Source organism: Gracilinanus agilis, chromosome 1 (assembly GCF_016433145.1).
Source record: "Gracilinanus agilis isolate LMUSP501 chromosome 1, AgileGrace, whole genome shotgun sequence".
Taxonomy (NCBI): Eukaryota; Metazoa; Chordata; class Mammalia; order Didelphimorphia; family Didelphidae; genus Gracilinanus; species Gracilinanus agilis.
The window spans coordinates 124188207-124205199 of NC_058130.1; the positions used below are offsets into that span (position 1 = coordinate 124188207).

Sequence of the window (16993 nt, forward strand, 5' to 3'; positions counted from 1 at the left end):
AAGATAAATTGGAAATATATTCTGAATACTTTCATTTGAGTTCCATTTGTCTGTATAATTTTATAACATTTGCTTTTGATTTTTTGAGTATTGTTTGTTCTTTCTGTTTATGCTGTTCTTATTATATACATTGGGGTGTTTTTTTACTCTTTTTACTTCACTGCATCAATTCACATAGATTTTTCTATGCTTATTTGCATTTCTCTTAGGCCAGTAATATTCCATTACCTTCACGTTCTGTAATTTGTTTAGCCATCTCCTAATCGATGAGCATCTATTTTTTCAGTTTGTAGTTATCACCAAAAGTGTCACTATAAGTATTTTGGAGTAATGGAGAAGGCAAGATTGACTTAATTGTTTTCTTTGTATTCCTAGCATATTATGCAGAATCTTGCACATAGAAGGTGCTTGACAGATGTTTATTGAAGTCAAACCTATATCCTTTGAATTGTAATCCAATGCTTTCTTTTTCTTTTTTTTTAATTTAATTTTTATTTCCAGTTTCAATATAGTTCCTTTCTCACTCACTGAGAAGGGAAGCAATATGATACCTATTATACCTGTGACATTATGCAAAAATTTCCATGTTAACTGTGTTACAAAAAAAAAAAAAGAAAAAGAAAGTGGAAAAAATGCTTCAATCTACACTTGGAGTTCATCAGTTCTCTTTCTGGAGATGGATAGCATTTTGCAACATGAGTTCTTTGAAATTGTTGTGGATCCCAACATCCAATACTCTTTCACAATTGTACTACACTGCTAATCAAGAGTTTCATTGCTTCCTGTGTTTTATTACTACTTACCAATAGTTCCAAAAATCAAATAATCAAGAGAGGCCCGTCCCCCCACTGGTTGATGATAACATACAATAAATTTATTTTGGAGGTCATGAGTTACTTCCCCCTTTCTTATCTTTAATGAAGAAGTTAATTATGTGATATTTGCCTGAAATTAAACTTTGCATAATAATAATAGTAATAATAATAATACAATAGCACCCATTTGTAGCACATTATATTTTACAAATGACTTTCCATGCAGAAACTTCATGACATAGGCAGGGCCATTTTCATTATTCCTTTTGTATTGCTGAGGAAATTGAGGCTTGAAGGATTACATGATCTGCTCAGAGATATGACTTATGGTTCCCAATTCATTATGTCATACGGCCTTTCTGCAGGTTTTATAGCACTGATTATAATAAGAGGGGGAAAAAAGAGGTTTTAAGGGGAGGCATTGCCAAACTAGTTTTCAGACTAAAACATAGGGATGGGCATGAAATTCAACATAGATTTTAAAAAATGCTTTGTTCTTTGAATTTGATTGGGAGCCACAGCAAGTTATATACTCAGTGACAAAGTTCTGTAATAGTGATCATTTGGTTTCTTGTACAATGGAGAGAAAATGTGCGGGTATATACATATGGAAACATAACACATATACATAGAATCCTATTTTGATCGTGTAATTTATTGAGTTTGAATTTGGAGGAAACTAACTTTTCAACGTAAGTGGGAAAAAATTTCCAAAAAAAAAAAAATAAGCTCCAATTTTCCTTTTTCTAAGGTTTGAGTTTCTGACCTTTTGTCCCCTTGGCCACCAGTGTGGAAAAGAACCCCAGGTGTGCTGGACCATTCCTTGTGGTCTTAATTATAATTGATCCTGCCAAAGTTCAGGATGCTTGCTTTTGCTTAGAACCATTAATTAAAGTTTCCTTCCTGAGGTGCTTCAAATGAGGAAATGATATTTTTCTAGAGCAGTTGGGAAGCAATTAATTTTTCCTGTGTGATCCCTGTGTGGAGGAGTTAACAGCTTGACTTCTCTGATATTGCTTGGAGATTCCTGAATTTCCCTTGTACTAGCCAGCAATCCCTGAAACCATGTAAGAATTTTTCCCAGGATGAGTATCTGTCTGGTGGCCAGTCATATGTCCTATTTACTCACCAAATATTACTGGAAGAAGGAGGAGAAATCTGAGGGCCTCTGAATCAGCTAGCTTCTTTAATCCAGTCTGGCATAAAGACACATCTGTTTGGAATTATTTCCCCATGAGTTCCCCCTGTGGGGGAAGAGGAGATGCCTTTTCCCATGAAATGATGGGGGTGGGGAGGTTTAACAGGTTAATGATATTCAAATTCAGTTTATTAGGGTTAATAGTTCACCTAACATAGGACCTCTGTTCTGCATATGGTAGACTTTGTATGTCTTGGGATGCAGACTTTTCTCTGATAGTAAAAACAATAGAGTAAGAAGGTGGTTTTCCAGTCATAATTAGATACAAGTGGATCTTCTGGTCCCTTGGATTGTTTCTGGGAGGTAGAGAATTTATTATGACAAAGTGCTTTACAGAGTAAGTGCTCAGTGTTTGCTGAATGAATGAATGAATGGGTGATGGTGACACAATCCCAGAAAATTGGCCTCATGCATGAAAACATTTTTAGTACAACATTTTTTTGCCCAAGTGCTTAAGTAAATTAGTATGTTAGATGAGAAGAGGTTACAAAGTAGGTCCTATTTCTGTTGTTATTAATAAAAATCATTCCGTGTCTTTCCTGACTATTCAGAAACTAGTCACATAAGGAAATGAAGACAAAGGCTAGAAGTGTGCATTTTAAGTAATTGGCTAACAGGTTCTGGGCAAGCGACCCCTTCTATCATGAGAGTTGAACAGGGTGATTTTATATCAAAACTGGGTTACATATTAAATATTTAAGACTTCTGCTGCTTCCCCATCTGTTTCCAATAGGACTTGAGGCAGCTGAAAATTGAAAACAATTTAAGACTTTTTAGGAATAAAACAAGGCAGAGATTATCTGAACAAATGACTAACATTTGCTTAGTGCTTTACATAGTTTTATTTAATTCTCAGCCTTTTTTGCTGATTATTTTCCTTTCTTTTCCCCCAATTACATGTAAAAACAATTTTCAATATTATTAAAAATTTTTTTGTGTGACCCGAATTCTCTCCCTTGTTCCTTCTCTCACCCCTCACTGAGTTAGTAAACAATCTGATATATAATCCTCAGTCTTTTGAGGAAGGGAGTGCAGGTATTATTGTTCTCCTTTCAAAGAAGAGGAAATAAGTCCAGAGGGTGAAGTAAATTCACAGAATCTGAGTTGGAAGAGACTTCTAGTCTATTGCCAGGACAGAGATCTCTCTGTATTGCGACATCCATAATCAGAGTAATCTAACCTTCAGGCTAGTGGTGAGGGTCTATGGTGGGAACATGGGCAATGTATTGTCTCCCAAAGAAGTCCATTCCACTTTTGGATGGCTCTATTTGTTAGGGGTACAAAATCAAGTGTCATGTCACGAGAGGGGAAGTCATTATTGACAAAGGAAGATCAGGGAATATATATTTACCGAGGTCTTACTGTTTGACTTACTTTGTCAAAACATTTTGGAGGAATAAAGAATGTATAGCAGACGTGTCAAAATTCAGGAGGATAGTCAACCTTCCTGATTACAATATAATGCTTAGATATTTAGCAGAATAAATAAAAATACTGTTGTTTTGTGCCTAACTCTTCGTGATCCCATTTGGAGTTTTCTTGGCAAGGAAACTGGAGTGGTTTGCCATTTCCTTTTTTCATCTCATTTTATGGATGAGGAAACTCAGGCAAATAGGGTTAAGTGACTTATTTACTTAGGGTCACACTGCTAGTAAGTGCCTGAGGTCAAATTTAAATTCAGGTTTTCTTGACCTCAGGCTAGGTGCTCTATCCATTATGTCACCCAGCTGCCCCAAAATACAGTGTAACATAGTTAATATTTATTTGTGGTTTTCTAAATCAGCATGTCACCAAGCAGGGATTTATTTCTATTTGAATTTGACATTTTGATATAGGGTGATTCAATGCTCTGTTAATAGGGACAACTTGGTTATATTCTTTTCTCATTTTGGAAAAGAGACTATCATTTATATTCCTTCTCTGGAAACTTGTCCAGTGCTTAAGTTAATGTGTTTCTTAACTTTCCATAAGGTAACTAAGAGGTGAAAATTTCATGTACTATAATTAGCATTCTCTTCTAAGACTGAATTGCTATTCCTAACATTTCTCTCTTTCTCCACAATCAGGTGAAAATGAAATTCTGGCAACCCTACATGATATTGCAAGCAAGAATAAAATCTGGAGATCCTACATTGGCATGGGCTATTATAACTGCTCAGCACCTCAAGCCATTGTTCGCAATTTGTTAGAGAATGCAGGATGGTAATGTATTTTCTGAATAACAACAGACTAGAAATTCAACAAATACCTTTGCCATTATTATTTTTAAATTTAGTTTTATTTTAAAAAATTTTTATTTTTGTTCCTTCCCATTTTCTCCTACCTCTCCTACTAGGAAATAAAGCAACCTTCCCCCACCAAAAACCTTATGTTAAATATACATGGCAAAGCAAATCAGATGATTGCATTGACCACATCTAAAAATATATGTCTTATTCTCTATCTTGAATCTGTAACCTCTCTTTTCAGGAGGTGGGTAATGGGCTTCATCCAGGGTCATTTGGAAACATGCTTGGTCATTGTACTGATCAGAGATCTAAAGTCAAAGTTGTTTTTCTTGTGTAAATTGTTACTGTTTTTTGAATAAGTGGCTCACTTTGCTCTGCATCAATTCATATAAATCTTTCCAGGTTTCTCTGAAACTGCCTTTTTCATAATTTCTTGTGATTTGCCATTATTTCTAAGGAGAATGGTGGGCTGTGATTTAATAAAGCACTGGATTTAGTCAGAAGATCTAAGTTCAAAGTCCACCTCTGTTTCTGTGTTAACTGTGACCTTGGGCATAACACTTCATGAATTTGAATCTCAGTTTTATCATTTACAAAAGTGAAAAGTATTGACTAAATGATCTGTTAAGTTCCTTCTTTTTTTTTTTTTAAACCCTTGTACTTCGGTGTATTGTCTCATAGGTGGAAGATTGGTAAGGGTGGGCAATGGGGGTCAAGTGACTTGCCCAGGGTCACACAGCTGGGAAGTGGCTGAGGCCGGGTTTGAACCTAGGACCTCCCGTCTCTAGGCCTGACTCTCACTCCACTGAGCTACCCAGCTGCCCCCTGTTAAGTTCCTTCTTAAAATCCTATAATTCTTTGATGGCTGGCCTTTTGTACAAGAAGAATGGATGATAGCCAACTCATATGTTGGCTTAAAAAAACACACAAAAAACTCTTAACTTCCAACAATATTCTAACATAGAATAACAAAATTCTAACAATACTAAATATTGGTTCCAAGGCACAATGTTTCTCTTTCTGTGTATAATGTTCTATTGGTTCTGCTCATTTCACTCTGCATCAGTTCATGGAGTTTCTTCCAGTTCATATGGAAATCCTCCAGTTCATCATTCCTTACAGTACAATAGTATTCCATCACCATCTTATACAACAATTTATTTAGCCATTCCCCAATCAAGGAACACCCCCTAATTTTCCAATTTTTTGCCACCACAAAGAGTGTGGCTATGACTATTTTTGTACAACCCTTTTTATTATCTCTTTGGGATTCAAACCTAGTAGTAGTAGTACATCTGGATCAAAGGGCAGGCATTCTTTTAAAGCCCTTTGGGCATAACTCCAAATTGCCTTCCAGAGTGATTGGATCAATTCACCTCAATTTTGCCACATCCCTCCCAACATTTATAATTTTACTTTACTGTCATATTGGTCAATCTGCTAGGTGTGAGGCGGTGCCTCAGAGTTGTTTTGATTTGCATTTCTCTCTTTACTTTTGAGAAGAAGCTTTTCTCTAGTCTACTTATCTAAACTTATTTGGCATGGCTCCTATGACTGGATCCTATACTGAGTGGCTGGTAGTCTAATATACATATGCTGAACTTCACAAAGGAAAATAGGCTTTCTATTCACCATTGGCTGGAAATAAATTTTGGATTGTTTTCCTGTTTATAGAATCAATTCATTCTGATCCATAGAGGTAGATCCATCCAAATATCCACCCCTTTCCCAGTGAAAAATCATAGTTTTATAGTTGGGAGGGAAAACATAAGAGGCAGTACTTGAGTTGAGCCTTGAAGGAAGAGAATGAAAGATTATTTTTTTGAGGTCTCAGTTCTAATTTCTGTGATCCTATACTAAAACAACAAATGGAATGATTTTCTCTGTTTTTAATGGTTAGTGCCATTTTTCAAAGCTATTCTCTCTGTGAATGTTGCCATTGATCGTTATGGACATCAGTGGGGGAGCTATAAATATTAAGCCTGCTCTCATGATATGATTGTGCTTGTTAACCTGCTTGTACATTACACAGAGCTGCAATTAGGACTGGATAAGGGCATTCTTGGTTTTGTCCCAGGGCAGTGCATGTAAATTGCTAATAAAACTCAGTCTTGAACTCCATAAATTCCTATAGAGATTTTTTTTTATCTTTCTCTCCCCCACTGACTCATAGGCTCCTGGGGGTGGTCTTGCACTAGTTTATTAGTCTCTACTTCACCTGGGCTACAGGGCCCCCCTCATCTTTTTCTTCAACTGAAGTAACATTTTGTGCTGTTTGCCATAGGCACAAAAATTCTTAGACTCTAAACACCTTCTATTTTGGTATATCCAAGTGACTTGTTAATTACTGTTAATATGCTCTTGTTAGCTAGGCGGATTTTTCCAAGTTAAAGAAACAACTACAAGAAGAGTTTTAGGTTTGAATTAGCTATCTGAAATGGTAGTTTTTTGAGAAAGAAAGGAAGCAAGTATGGGTGTGTTGTACTGTCTTTTTTTTAATTTTTAGTTTTTTCCCCCTTTTTTATTTAGAATATTTTTCCATGGTAACATTATTCATGTTACTCCACCCCCTCGTTTCTCCTCCCCTCTCTTGAAGCTGACAAGCAGTTCCAATGGGTTATACATGTATCATTGTTCAAAACCTACTTCCATGTTTTTCATATTTTCAGTAGAGTGATCTTTTAGGGTGGGTTGTACTGTTCAGGGTCTCTTCTTGGCTATTTCTTTGAATCATAAACCCCATACTTTGTCTCAAAAGCAAATTGCTTGCATTTTTTTTCTTTAAAAAATCCATCTTACCAAAGTACAGTGAATGGATCACACCACTTCAGCTGTCTTAAATCCTGGCCAGTGGTATTTGCTCTGACTTTCCAGTACTGATTATTCACCATATTGCTAGCATTGAGTGGGTGCCTTCACTTATTATAAACTGACATTTTTCTGGGAGGTGGGGGGGAATGACATTATTATCACTTGCTGCCAATCATGTCTGGTTTCTGTGCATCTCAGATCATGTTACTCTGCTTTCCCAAAGCTCAGTATGAGTCTGGTGACAATTTTGTACTGTGAGAGGAGCTGGAGTAGCATGCTTGCACATGTTTCCTGATAGTCTTCACATTATCACAATTCTGAATGGTTTCCATAGAAGCAGGACTAACAAATTCCGGTGACGTGATGTGAAAATAAATGAATGACTTCGCCTTGAAAGAATACAAATATTTGGCTTGCCAAAAAGAAATACATCAAGTCTAAGATTTAAGCTTAGGGGAATCCAGTATTTCAGATAGTAAAGGCTTTGTAATTTTAGTAACTCACATGAAAATGTGTGGGAGGGAGATTTTCCTTTTGAGCTGTTTGGCTTTTCTATAATTCTGCTTCTAGGATGACAGCCGGGGTGTTACCAGTTATGCCTTGCTGCCTCCTCTTCCCAATTCTAAAGAAAAGCTTAAGGCAGAATGATGGGGAATACTGATTACTTTAAAGTAAACGAGGATGCTATATTGAGTATCCCATGTTTCAGTGGAGTCTGTTACACACTGATTTTTTATGTGTGTTGCTTTTATTTTCTTAAAGCCAAAAACCTATTTAGGAAGCAAAACAGTGCTCCTGTAGGCTACATTTAAATAGCCAGTTGTAATATAGGGAACAATGGGCCACAGATCCAGGATTTTATTCATTTTGTTTCACTCTATTAGAGCAGTTTTATCCCTTAATTAAAAAGTACACATGCCTGTAGGGTCTCCTGTGAATTTTGCTGTGGAGTTATGCTAAGGAATTGAATACATTCAAGTAATAATGTAAGTGACTGAAAATACTTTGACCTTGAGTCTGAGATTCTGTTGAGCAATTTGTGAGATTAAATTCATTGCTTGAACACATGCAATTTCTTGAGCCAACTTCTAAAGAAAATAATGTAGGGTATTTAGAGATTAGGGGAAAAAAACCTCAAAAGTTTCTAAAGAGCTTTTAAGATTTACAAAGCTTTTTTTACCCTGAGATACACAAGTGATAAAAAAAAAAAAAGGACCTGTTTACTTATGAAACTGCTGAGTTTTTCATCTTGAAAGGAGGCTTTCAAATATTGTTTACTTCACCAGCCAATTAGTAGGAATTCAGAGCCCAAACTAAGGAAAATCGAAATCCATCTGAACATAAGGAAATGGCAAATAAACTGGGGCAAGGTAACACTGATTAATATTAATCTCCTGTGAAATCCAGTGCCTGGTACAGAGTAGACACTTGAATCCTTCTTGGATTGGATTGGAAGGAGAGAGGGAAAAGAGATTCATTTAGCCATATTGCCTCTACTTTCTAAAAAACCCTGTTATCAAGATCATCAAAATTTGGGTAATGCTATATTTGTACAACATAAGTATTTTATTATAATTTCATATTTTGTGCTTTAAAGTAGAAAATAAAATTAGTATAAACATTTTTTTTCATATTCCTATTTGTATCAACAAGGGTTTCCTGTAATCATCCATTATATGGGAACAGGGCTATAAGATATACATTTGTATAAGTTTAATAAGGGAAACTGTTAATATGAATTAGAGAAAACTGAATTACACAATATTTCATTTTTGAGGCTTTATTACTTTTAAGTACTTATTCCAAGAAAGTTTAGTAGGAGATGCTAGGTATCTTCCCCTAAGAGATGTGTATTTGAAATTATAGCACATCATTGTTGTTTTCCTGGTCCTTTTTTATCTTCTTAATTGTGTATATGAATTTGTTACCTTTAATTTTGTCTTAAACCATGCTTGTCATCAGTGTATATTGTTATCTTGGTTCTGCATTCTTTACTTTTTATCACTTTATATGTTTTCCTATTTTTCTTTTAAATACTTCATGTTCACTAATCCATAGACCATAGTTTGTTCAGCCATTCCCCAATCAATGGTCTTCTAGTTTTGTTTCCAGTTATTTGCCATTGGAAATAATGCTACTGACAATATTTGGAGGGTATTGTCCTAATATTGGGATGACTGGTTGAAAGATATGTTTGTTTTTCTAACTAATTCTTTCATTTCATAGTGCTTTTCAAAAAGGTTGAGCCAATTCACAACTCTACTGACAGTGTAATAGTATGCTGGTTTTCAATATAGCTGCACTGAATTTTGTAATCTTTTATTATCTTTTCCAATTTGATAGGAGTCAGGTGGAACTTTGGTTGTTTTAATTTGCATTTTTGATTATTAGAGATTTTAGAAATATTTTTCTCTTGTGATTGTTGATAGTTTCAAAAAATGTGTTTATATCCTTTGAACATTTAACAAATGGGAAATAGCTGTTAGGAATTTGTCAGTTCTTATAAATTTGGGATGTCAGACTTTTACCAATTGTTTTATCTAGAGATTTTTTTATTCTGGATATATTGCTTATTTTGTACAAAATATTTTTCAAAATTATAAAATCAAGTTTATCCCTTTTATTTCTTATAGTTTCCTCTATCAAAGCTTGCTGTTACTTCTTAAAAGTCTACAACTTTAAAGAACAATTCAACAAAAACCAAACAAAAAACCCTTAATTCTTTCATTTCCTCCTTCTCCCTGAGTTCTGATCTTTCTTTCTCCAGTCTTTCTCTTTCTTCAGTTCATATCCTGTTCTCTCAGTTTCTGGAGAGTTGCTGTGTTGAGGTTATGGTGGGTAGAGTGTGAATTGGGAAATTGTGATTGCTGGTAGTACACTCCTTTCTAAACAGATGGGGAAGTTGGCCCATAGTGGGATGCTGATTTGCAAAGGAGCACACAAACATGCTAACAGAGGGGGGGATTAGAACTGGTCTCTATTCTCAATACAATTCTCATTCTATGATATCATTCTGGAGAATTATCTAATGCAGCTTTCTTAAACTTTTTGGTCTTATGGGACCTTTCTAATCTTTAAAAAAATTGTTCCTTCCTTTTTTGTTATTTATTTATTAAAAAATTTAATAACAAATTTCCACATGAGTTTTCCAGAGTTATATTTAAAAAAAATTTTTTTTAAACCCTTACCTTCTGTCTTGGAGTCAATACTGTGTATTGGCTCCAAGGCAGAAGAGTGGCAAGGGTAGGCAATGGGGGTCAGGTGACTTGCCCACCATCACATAGCTGGGAAGTGACTGAGGCCAGATTTGAACCTAGGACCTCCCATCTCTAGGCCTGGCTCTCAATCCACTGAGCTACCCAGCTGCTCCCTCCAGAGTTATATAATCCAAATTGTCTCCTTCCCTTTTCCCCCTTCCTCTTCTGGGAACTGGTAAGCAATCCTTTCTACTCTTAAAAATTATTGAGGACCCCAAAGAGCCTTTATCTATGTGGGTCATATCTATTGATTACCTTATAAATTAAAACAGGTATGTTAAAATTATTAATTCCTATAAGTACAATAATAAACACATTACATGTTAATGTAAATAATATTTGTATGAAAACTGTATTTTCTAAAACAAAAAAAATTAGTAAGAAGAGTGGCATTGTACATATTTTTGTAAATTTCTTTAATGTCTGGCTTAAAGGAGGAAATTTGGATTCTCATAATTGCTTCTACATTCAATCTGTTGATATTTCATTTTGGTTAAAGTATATGAAGACAATTCAGCCTAACTCACATATATAATTGGAAAAAAAAAGTATTTTAATAGGCAAATAATGTCTTAATGTTATTTATGAAAATAATTTTGAACTCACGGAGCCTCTGCAAAGGTTAGGGTATCATGGACCACACTTTGAGAAATGGTGATCTAATAAAAGTTACTGCTTGAAAAAAAATAGATGCTTTGATAATGATATGTGTTGTGTAGGGGATGAACATTGGTCTCGACGTCTGAGGGCCTGCTGGGTTATTTACTTGGCACCAGTTACTTAACCTCTATCATCCTTAGTTCTTAAAAAACAAAACAACAACAACAAAAAAAACAAAACAAAAGAAAACAAAAGAAAACACTTTTACTATCTACCTCTTAGGACTATGAGAAAAGCAACTTTGTAAAGTGTTATGTAAATGCGATACAGTAAGTGACAGTGTTGCTTCTTCTAGTTGACTTGTAGCAACTTGACCTCCATGTTTCTTCACGTGTGAATTTAGAGTGACGGTATATTTGGGAACGGCCTGAATTACATACAGAGTGATGAAGTTCAATTCTTCAAGGGGTTTCTCATTGTTAGGCAGCCATTCTTGGGCATGTAGATTTCTTTGGAAGTAGATAAATATCTTGATTCCAGAAATCCCTACAAAAGGTAAAGATACAGTGTACTGATGGAGTGGAGAGGGGAAGCAATTTGGAGGGAAGGTTCAACATATAAGATGTAAAGTAGAATGATCAGTAGCTGCTCAAAAGTCAACAATGGGCAGGTTTCCTAAGATCTTATCATTTCCCCTTTTCATTCTGATCCCAAGTGTAGATTAGGTAAATTCCTTCTTTGAATCCACAGTGTATGTAGAAATGTATGGGGTGGGAAGGAGAAGGAGAAAGAAGGAAAAAGTTGACCCTTTGGAGTTAGTTTTGTAAAGGGATGAAGGAAGAAAGGAAACAAGCATTTATTAAAAATCTACTATGTGCTAGGCATTTTATATATATTAACTCATTATTCAGGAGAACCCTGGGAGTAGGTGCTATTATCCCCATTTTACAGGTGAGGAACTAAGAGAGATTAAATGATTTTCCCAGAGTCACAGAGCTAATAAGTGTCTGGGGGAGGTGGGGTGGTGGGATTTGAACTCTTATCTTTTCTGACCCCAGGTGCAATGCTGTATCCACTGTGACAGTGCAAAAAATATGCCAAAATACTTGATAAGGGCATGGGACTCCCAGATGATGAAATCCCTTCTATCATGGCAGATTGCATCTTCTCTTCACTTTAAATTGCTTAGCACTGAGATAGGAAGTGACTTGCCTAGGGTTATATAGCCAATTAATAGGACAGAACTTGAAACCAGGTTTTTCTGGCTCTGATCTCTCCTCATTGAGCCACTTTTGTCTTTAATTAGCCATACCCTGCCTGTATTAGAGAGATGAGATGAAATCTTAGTGAAAGGTAATTACAATAATAGCTAACATTTATGCAGAGCTTTAAGTTTTGTAAAGCGCTTTACATATACTTTCTCATTCGAATCCTATGAGGTAGGTACGATTTATTATCCTCATTTGACTTATAATCATCCATCAGAAAATCGATAATCATTTCATAAGAGCCAAGTACTGTGCGAATCACTGGAATACCAAAAAGAGGCAAAAGATAGTCCCTGTCCTCAAGGAGCATGCAATCTAGTTGGGATGACAATATGCAAACGAATATATACAAAGCAAGCTATATATAGGATAAATGGGAAATGATTAAAAGAGGGAATGGAATTAAGGGGTTAGCTTTAAGATCTTCCCATCAAAGGTCTTAAAGGAAGTCAGGGTCTTCTCTTCTCTATTAGCTTTGCAAACATCCACTAAATATACATAGGTCTATTTATCAGTTTTGGGGGAGGAAAAGAAATGGAATTCAAGCTCTCTAGCCATTGTTGGTTTTTTGTTTTTTTGGGGGGGGGATTCTGCATGTTTTGTTTCTTTCCACTCTGTGAGAGTTCCTGGTTGTATAAGAGCAGGACTCAGACTGGCTTTGGTTGAAAAGCAGTTGTCTGACCTCTGCTACTGCATGGGGTCCTAGGGTGAATTCTCTCCTCTGCTTGCCTGCACTGTGTCTTGTTGGCCTGATTCATTCCAGTTCACCAAGTCCTTGGAATTTGGCAACTAGCATTACCATTGCTGAAACACCAGATTGTGCAGGATGTCCATTGAGGCGCAGAGTTACTCGATAGTTCCCTTCCCTCCTCCCCTTTTTAAAGTCTCTTGGCCCAGTTAGAATTCCTGAGTTATTTCAAAATCTTTAACTTTCTACCTCTCATTAACCTGACTTCCACCTGGGAGTGAACAGAGAAGAAAAATGCTATATATCACAAGTCACTTCTGAGTTTCATTCCATAATCTTTTAAAAAAAAATTAAGGGAGATCAAGGCACACAGGGAGTGAATATTCATGGTGTATGCATAGGCTAACATATTTCAGGAGTTAAGGGGAAAAGACTTGGGAAAGTAAGAAGCTTTATTCCTAAAAACTTCTGAGTAGTTCATAATATTATTCAGTATGTCCCTAAAGTCTTAGACTTGGACTTTGGGACACCCTATATAGAACATGAATGATCCCCATACTTGAACAAATTTTAATAATTGGTAGTATTAAATGTAGCAGGCAAATTGAGAAAATATTAATTTGAGGTTAATAATTGAGAAATTATAACAAATTATACTAATTATAATACATTGTATTATATAACATAATATAATATAATGAACTATATATTACATATCATTTTAATTATATGTTATAAAAAATATAATAATATCATGCAATATTACCTCATTTGATTCCATAACAATCCTTCGAAGAAGGAAGTAGAAATATTGTCATAGTCATTTTATAGATTAAATGACTGAAGTCTAGAAAGACAAAATAACTTGCCTATGGCCATGGATCTAATAAGGGTCAAGACATCAGATTTAAAGTCAAGTCTTCTCACTCAAAATCCTGCTTATGGAGGTCATGAGTTCTAGTTCAGCTCCATTTTGTGGCAAAAGAAAATGGTCTTTTGGTCTTATGACTCCCACTCTTCCCATGATATTTTAAGAAGAGGGAGCTACAACAGTTCCTAGGAATGTTTCAGAACTCCCATTTTGAATTCAGATCAGGCCTTTCCAGCACCTCAGCACTGAATTAGTGCTGGGGGATGCTGAGACTTGCCCATATGTCTTCCAATGCCTCATTATGGTATGGCAATAATCTAGTTTTTTGAGGGTTGTGCTGCTTTGACCTTATGGATAAAATTCTGGACTTGGATCTAGGTTTGAATCTTACCTCTGAGTCTTTCCAGGATCACGTGTTTAGATGAAGAAGAGACTTTAGAGATCTCTCTTCTAGAGAGATTAAATTAAGTATCCAAAGTCTATCAAATACTAAGTTCAAAAGCCAGCATTTGAATGTAGGTCCTTTGACTCCAAATCCAGCAGTTTTCCCACCTGTAAAAGTGAAATTTGGGAAATGCCATCTAAAAGTATATATATATTTACTATGGACACGTGGGGACCTTAAAACTACATTTCCCTTGGTCCAACGGGTTTCTGGTTTGGTTCTTTGGGCATGGGGATGCCTGCGTCACCACGCAGAGGACTGTTTAAATGGGAGGAGTATCCAAAAGGAAGCCCTCTTGGCTAGCAGACTCAGGAAGAGATGGGAGGTAACAATAATGACTGGGCGGCAGTTTTGAATTCTTACAAGCGCGTGGTCTAATGACTTTATCTATCAGCATGGCTTTAATTAAAATACTAATTTCTATATTTATATCAGCCTTTATTATTTTTAATTTTAATACACCATACTACAAGTTCCATGACTATGGGAAAGTCACTTGGCTTCTCTGAGCCTCAGTTTTTTCATCTACAAAATGGAGATAACATCTGCATGCTAATGTCTTGGGGTTGTCGTGAAATTCAAATGAGGTAGTCTATACTTATATATATATATATATATATATATGCTAGTTGTTATTAAACTGAAAAGTTTTTGTAGATGATTTCTTCTTCCTACTGGACAATTCATGTTACCTGCCATATAGACATCTCAAACTTGATATGTCCCTACAACTCCATTCTCTCTCCCACAAATATACCTCTTGTCCAAATTTCCCTATTTTTGTGGACACCACCATCCTTCCAATGACTCAGGTTTTTTTTTTAAATTAATATAATTTATTTCCAAGTATCTCAGCCTCTTCCTCCCTTTCACACACCACAAAAGGCATCATCCAGCAAACATACACACACATATACATATATGTATATATGTACATATGTATATAATGATTCCATTTTTGGTTTATTCTCTGGAGGCAAATATTCACAAGTTATTCTTCAAATATTAAACCTGTAGCTGTATATAATGTTCTCTTAGTTCTACTCATTTCACTATTCATTGTCTCATGTAGTTCTTTCCAAGTTAAAATTAATTTGCTCATTGAGTCTTATAGTATTGTAGTATTCTCTCACAATCATATAACACAATTTGCTTAGCCATTACCAGTTGATGGATATTTCCAGTTCTTTGCTACCACAAAGAGAGCTGTTATAAATATTTTGAAACATATAGTTTTTTTTTCCTTTTCCCATGATCTCTTTGGGAAATAGACCTAGCAACTAGGTCCAAGGGTATATACAATATTAGTGTCCCCACTTTTCCATGCCCCCTCCAACATTTGTCATTTTGCCCTTTTGTCATTTTAGCCAATCCGATAGGTGTGAGGTGATACTTCAGTACTGTTTTTGTTTGCATTCCCCTAGTCAGTAGTGACTTAGAGCAATTTTTTCATGTATCTATGTAGAGCTTTAATTTCTTCATCCAAAAACTGCCTGTTTATATCTTTTGCTCATTTGTCAACTGGAGGATGACTCTTTCCCATAAATTTGAAAAAATTTTTCTATATGTTTTAGTTATGAGACCTCTATCTGAGAGACTGAAAATTTTTCCAATTTTCTACTTTCCTTCTAATCTTGGCGACATTTGTTTTATTTGTACAAAACCTCCTCAATTTAATGTATTCAAAGTTATCCATTTTATTTCTCACAATGCTCTCTCTCCATGTCTTGTTTTCTTATAAATTCCTCTCCTCTCTGTAAATCTAATGGATATGCTTCCTGTTCTTCTATTTTGCTCTGATATCTCCTTTTATATCTAGATCATATATCCATTTTTGATCTTAGTTCAGTAAATGGTGTAATATATTGGTCTGTATACCTAGTGTCTGCCAAACTATTTTCCAGTTGTCCCAGCAATTTTTATCAAATGGTGACTTCTTATTCCAATAGCCTAGATCTATACTTTTGCCAAATACAGGGTTGCTATAATTTTTACTACTGTTTTTGTACATCTGTACTGTTCCACTGATTTACCTTTCTGTTTCTTAAATAAGTTTTGAAAATTACTGCTTTAGAATATAGCTTAAAATTCAGTTCTGCTAGACCTCTTTCCTTTCCATTTTCCCTATTAATTCTTTTGATATTATTGATGTTTTGTTCTTCCAAATGAATTGTTATTATTTTTCATTGTTCAGTAAGATAATTTTTTAGTAATTTGTTTGGGATGACATTGAATTAGTGGATTAGGGTAGTAGGATTGTCATTTTAGTTAATTGGCTCTGCCCATTCATGAACCATTAATATTTCTCCAGTTATTTAGATCTGACTTTATTTGTATAAAAAGTGTTTTATAATTATGTTTATGTTGTTTCTGGGTTTGCTTTGGCAGGTATTCTTCTAGGTATTTTGTTATATTGGTGGTTATTTTAAATGGAATATTTCTTTCTATCTCTTCTTGTAGGACTTCATTAGTAATATATAAAAATGCTGATGATTTATGTGAGTTTATTTTATATCTTACTCCTTTGCTAAAATTATTGATAGTTTCAACTAACTTTTTAGTTGAATCTCTAGAATTTTCCACACATCCCATTATATCATCTGCAAAAAGAGATAACTTTATTACCCCTTTGTCCATTCTGATTCCTTCGATTTCTTTTTCTTCTCTTTTTGCTATTGCTAGCATTTCTGGTACTATTATATTATATTATATACTGATACCAATAATATTGGTGATAATGGGAATTCAATTTCTTAAAATTATAAAACCCCACCTTTACCTTCTGTCTTAGAATCAACCCTAAGAAGAGTAG

At 35.1% G+C, this 16993-nt stretch overlaps 1 protein-coding gene across 1 annotated transcript in view; it reads left to right on the forward strand.

Moving 5' to 3' along the window:
- Positions 1 to 16993, forward strand: part of GLDC (glycine decarboxylase) — a 129523-nt gene that overhangs the window by 19716 nt on the left and 92814 nt on the right. The window contains exon 3 of the mRNA XM_044677229.1: positions 4080 to 4215. Coding sequence (XP_044533164.1) covers positions 4080 to 4215 — 136 coding nt within the window. The remainder of the gene's footprint in view (positions 1 to 4079; positions 4216 to 16993) is intronic.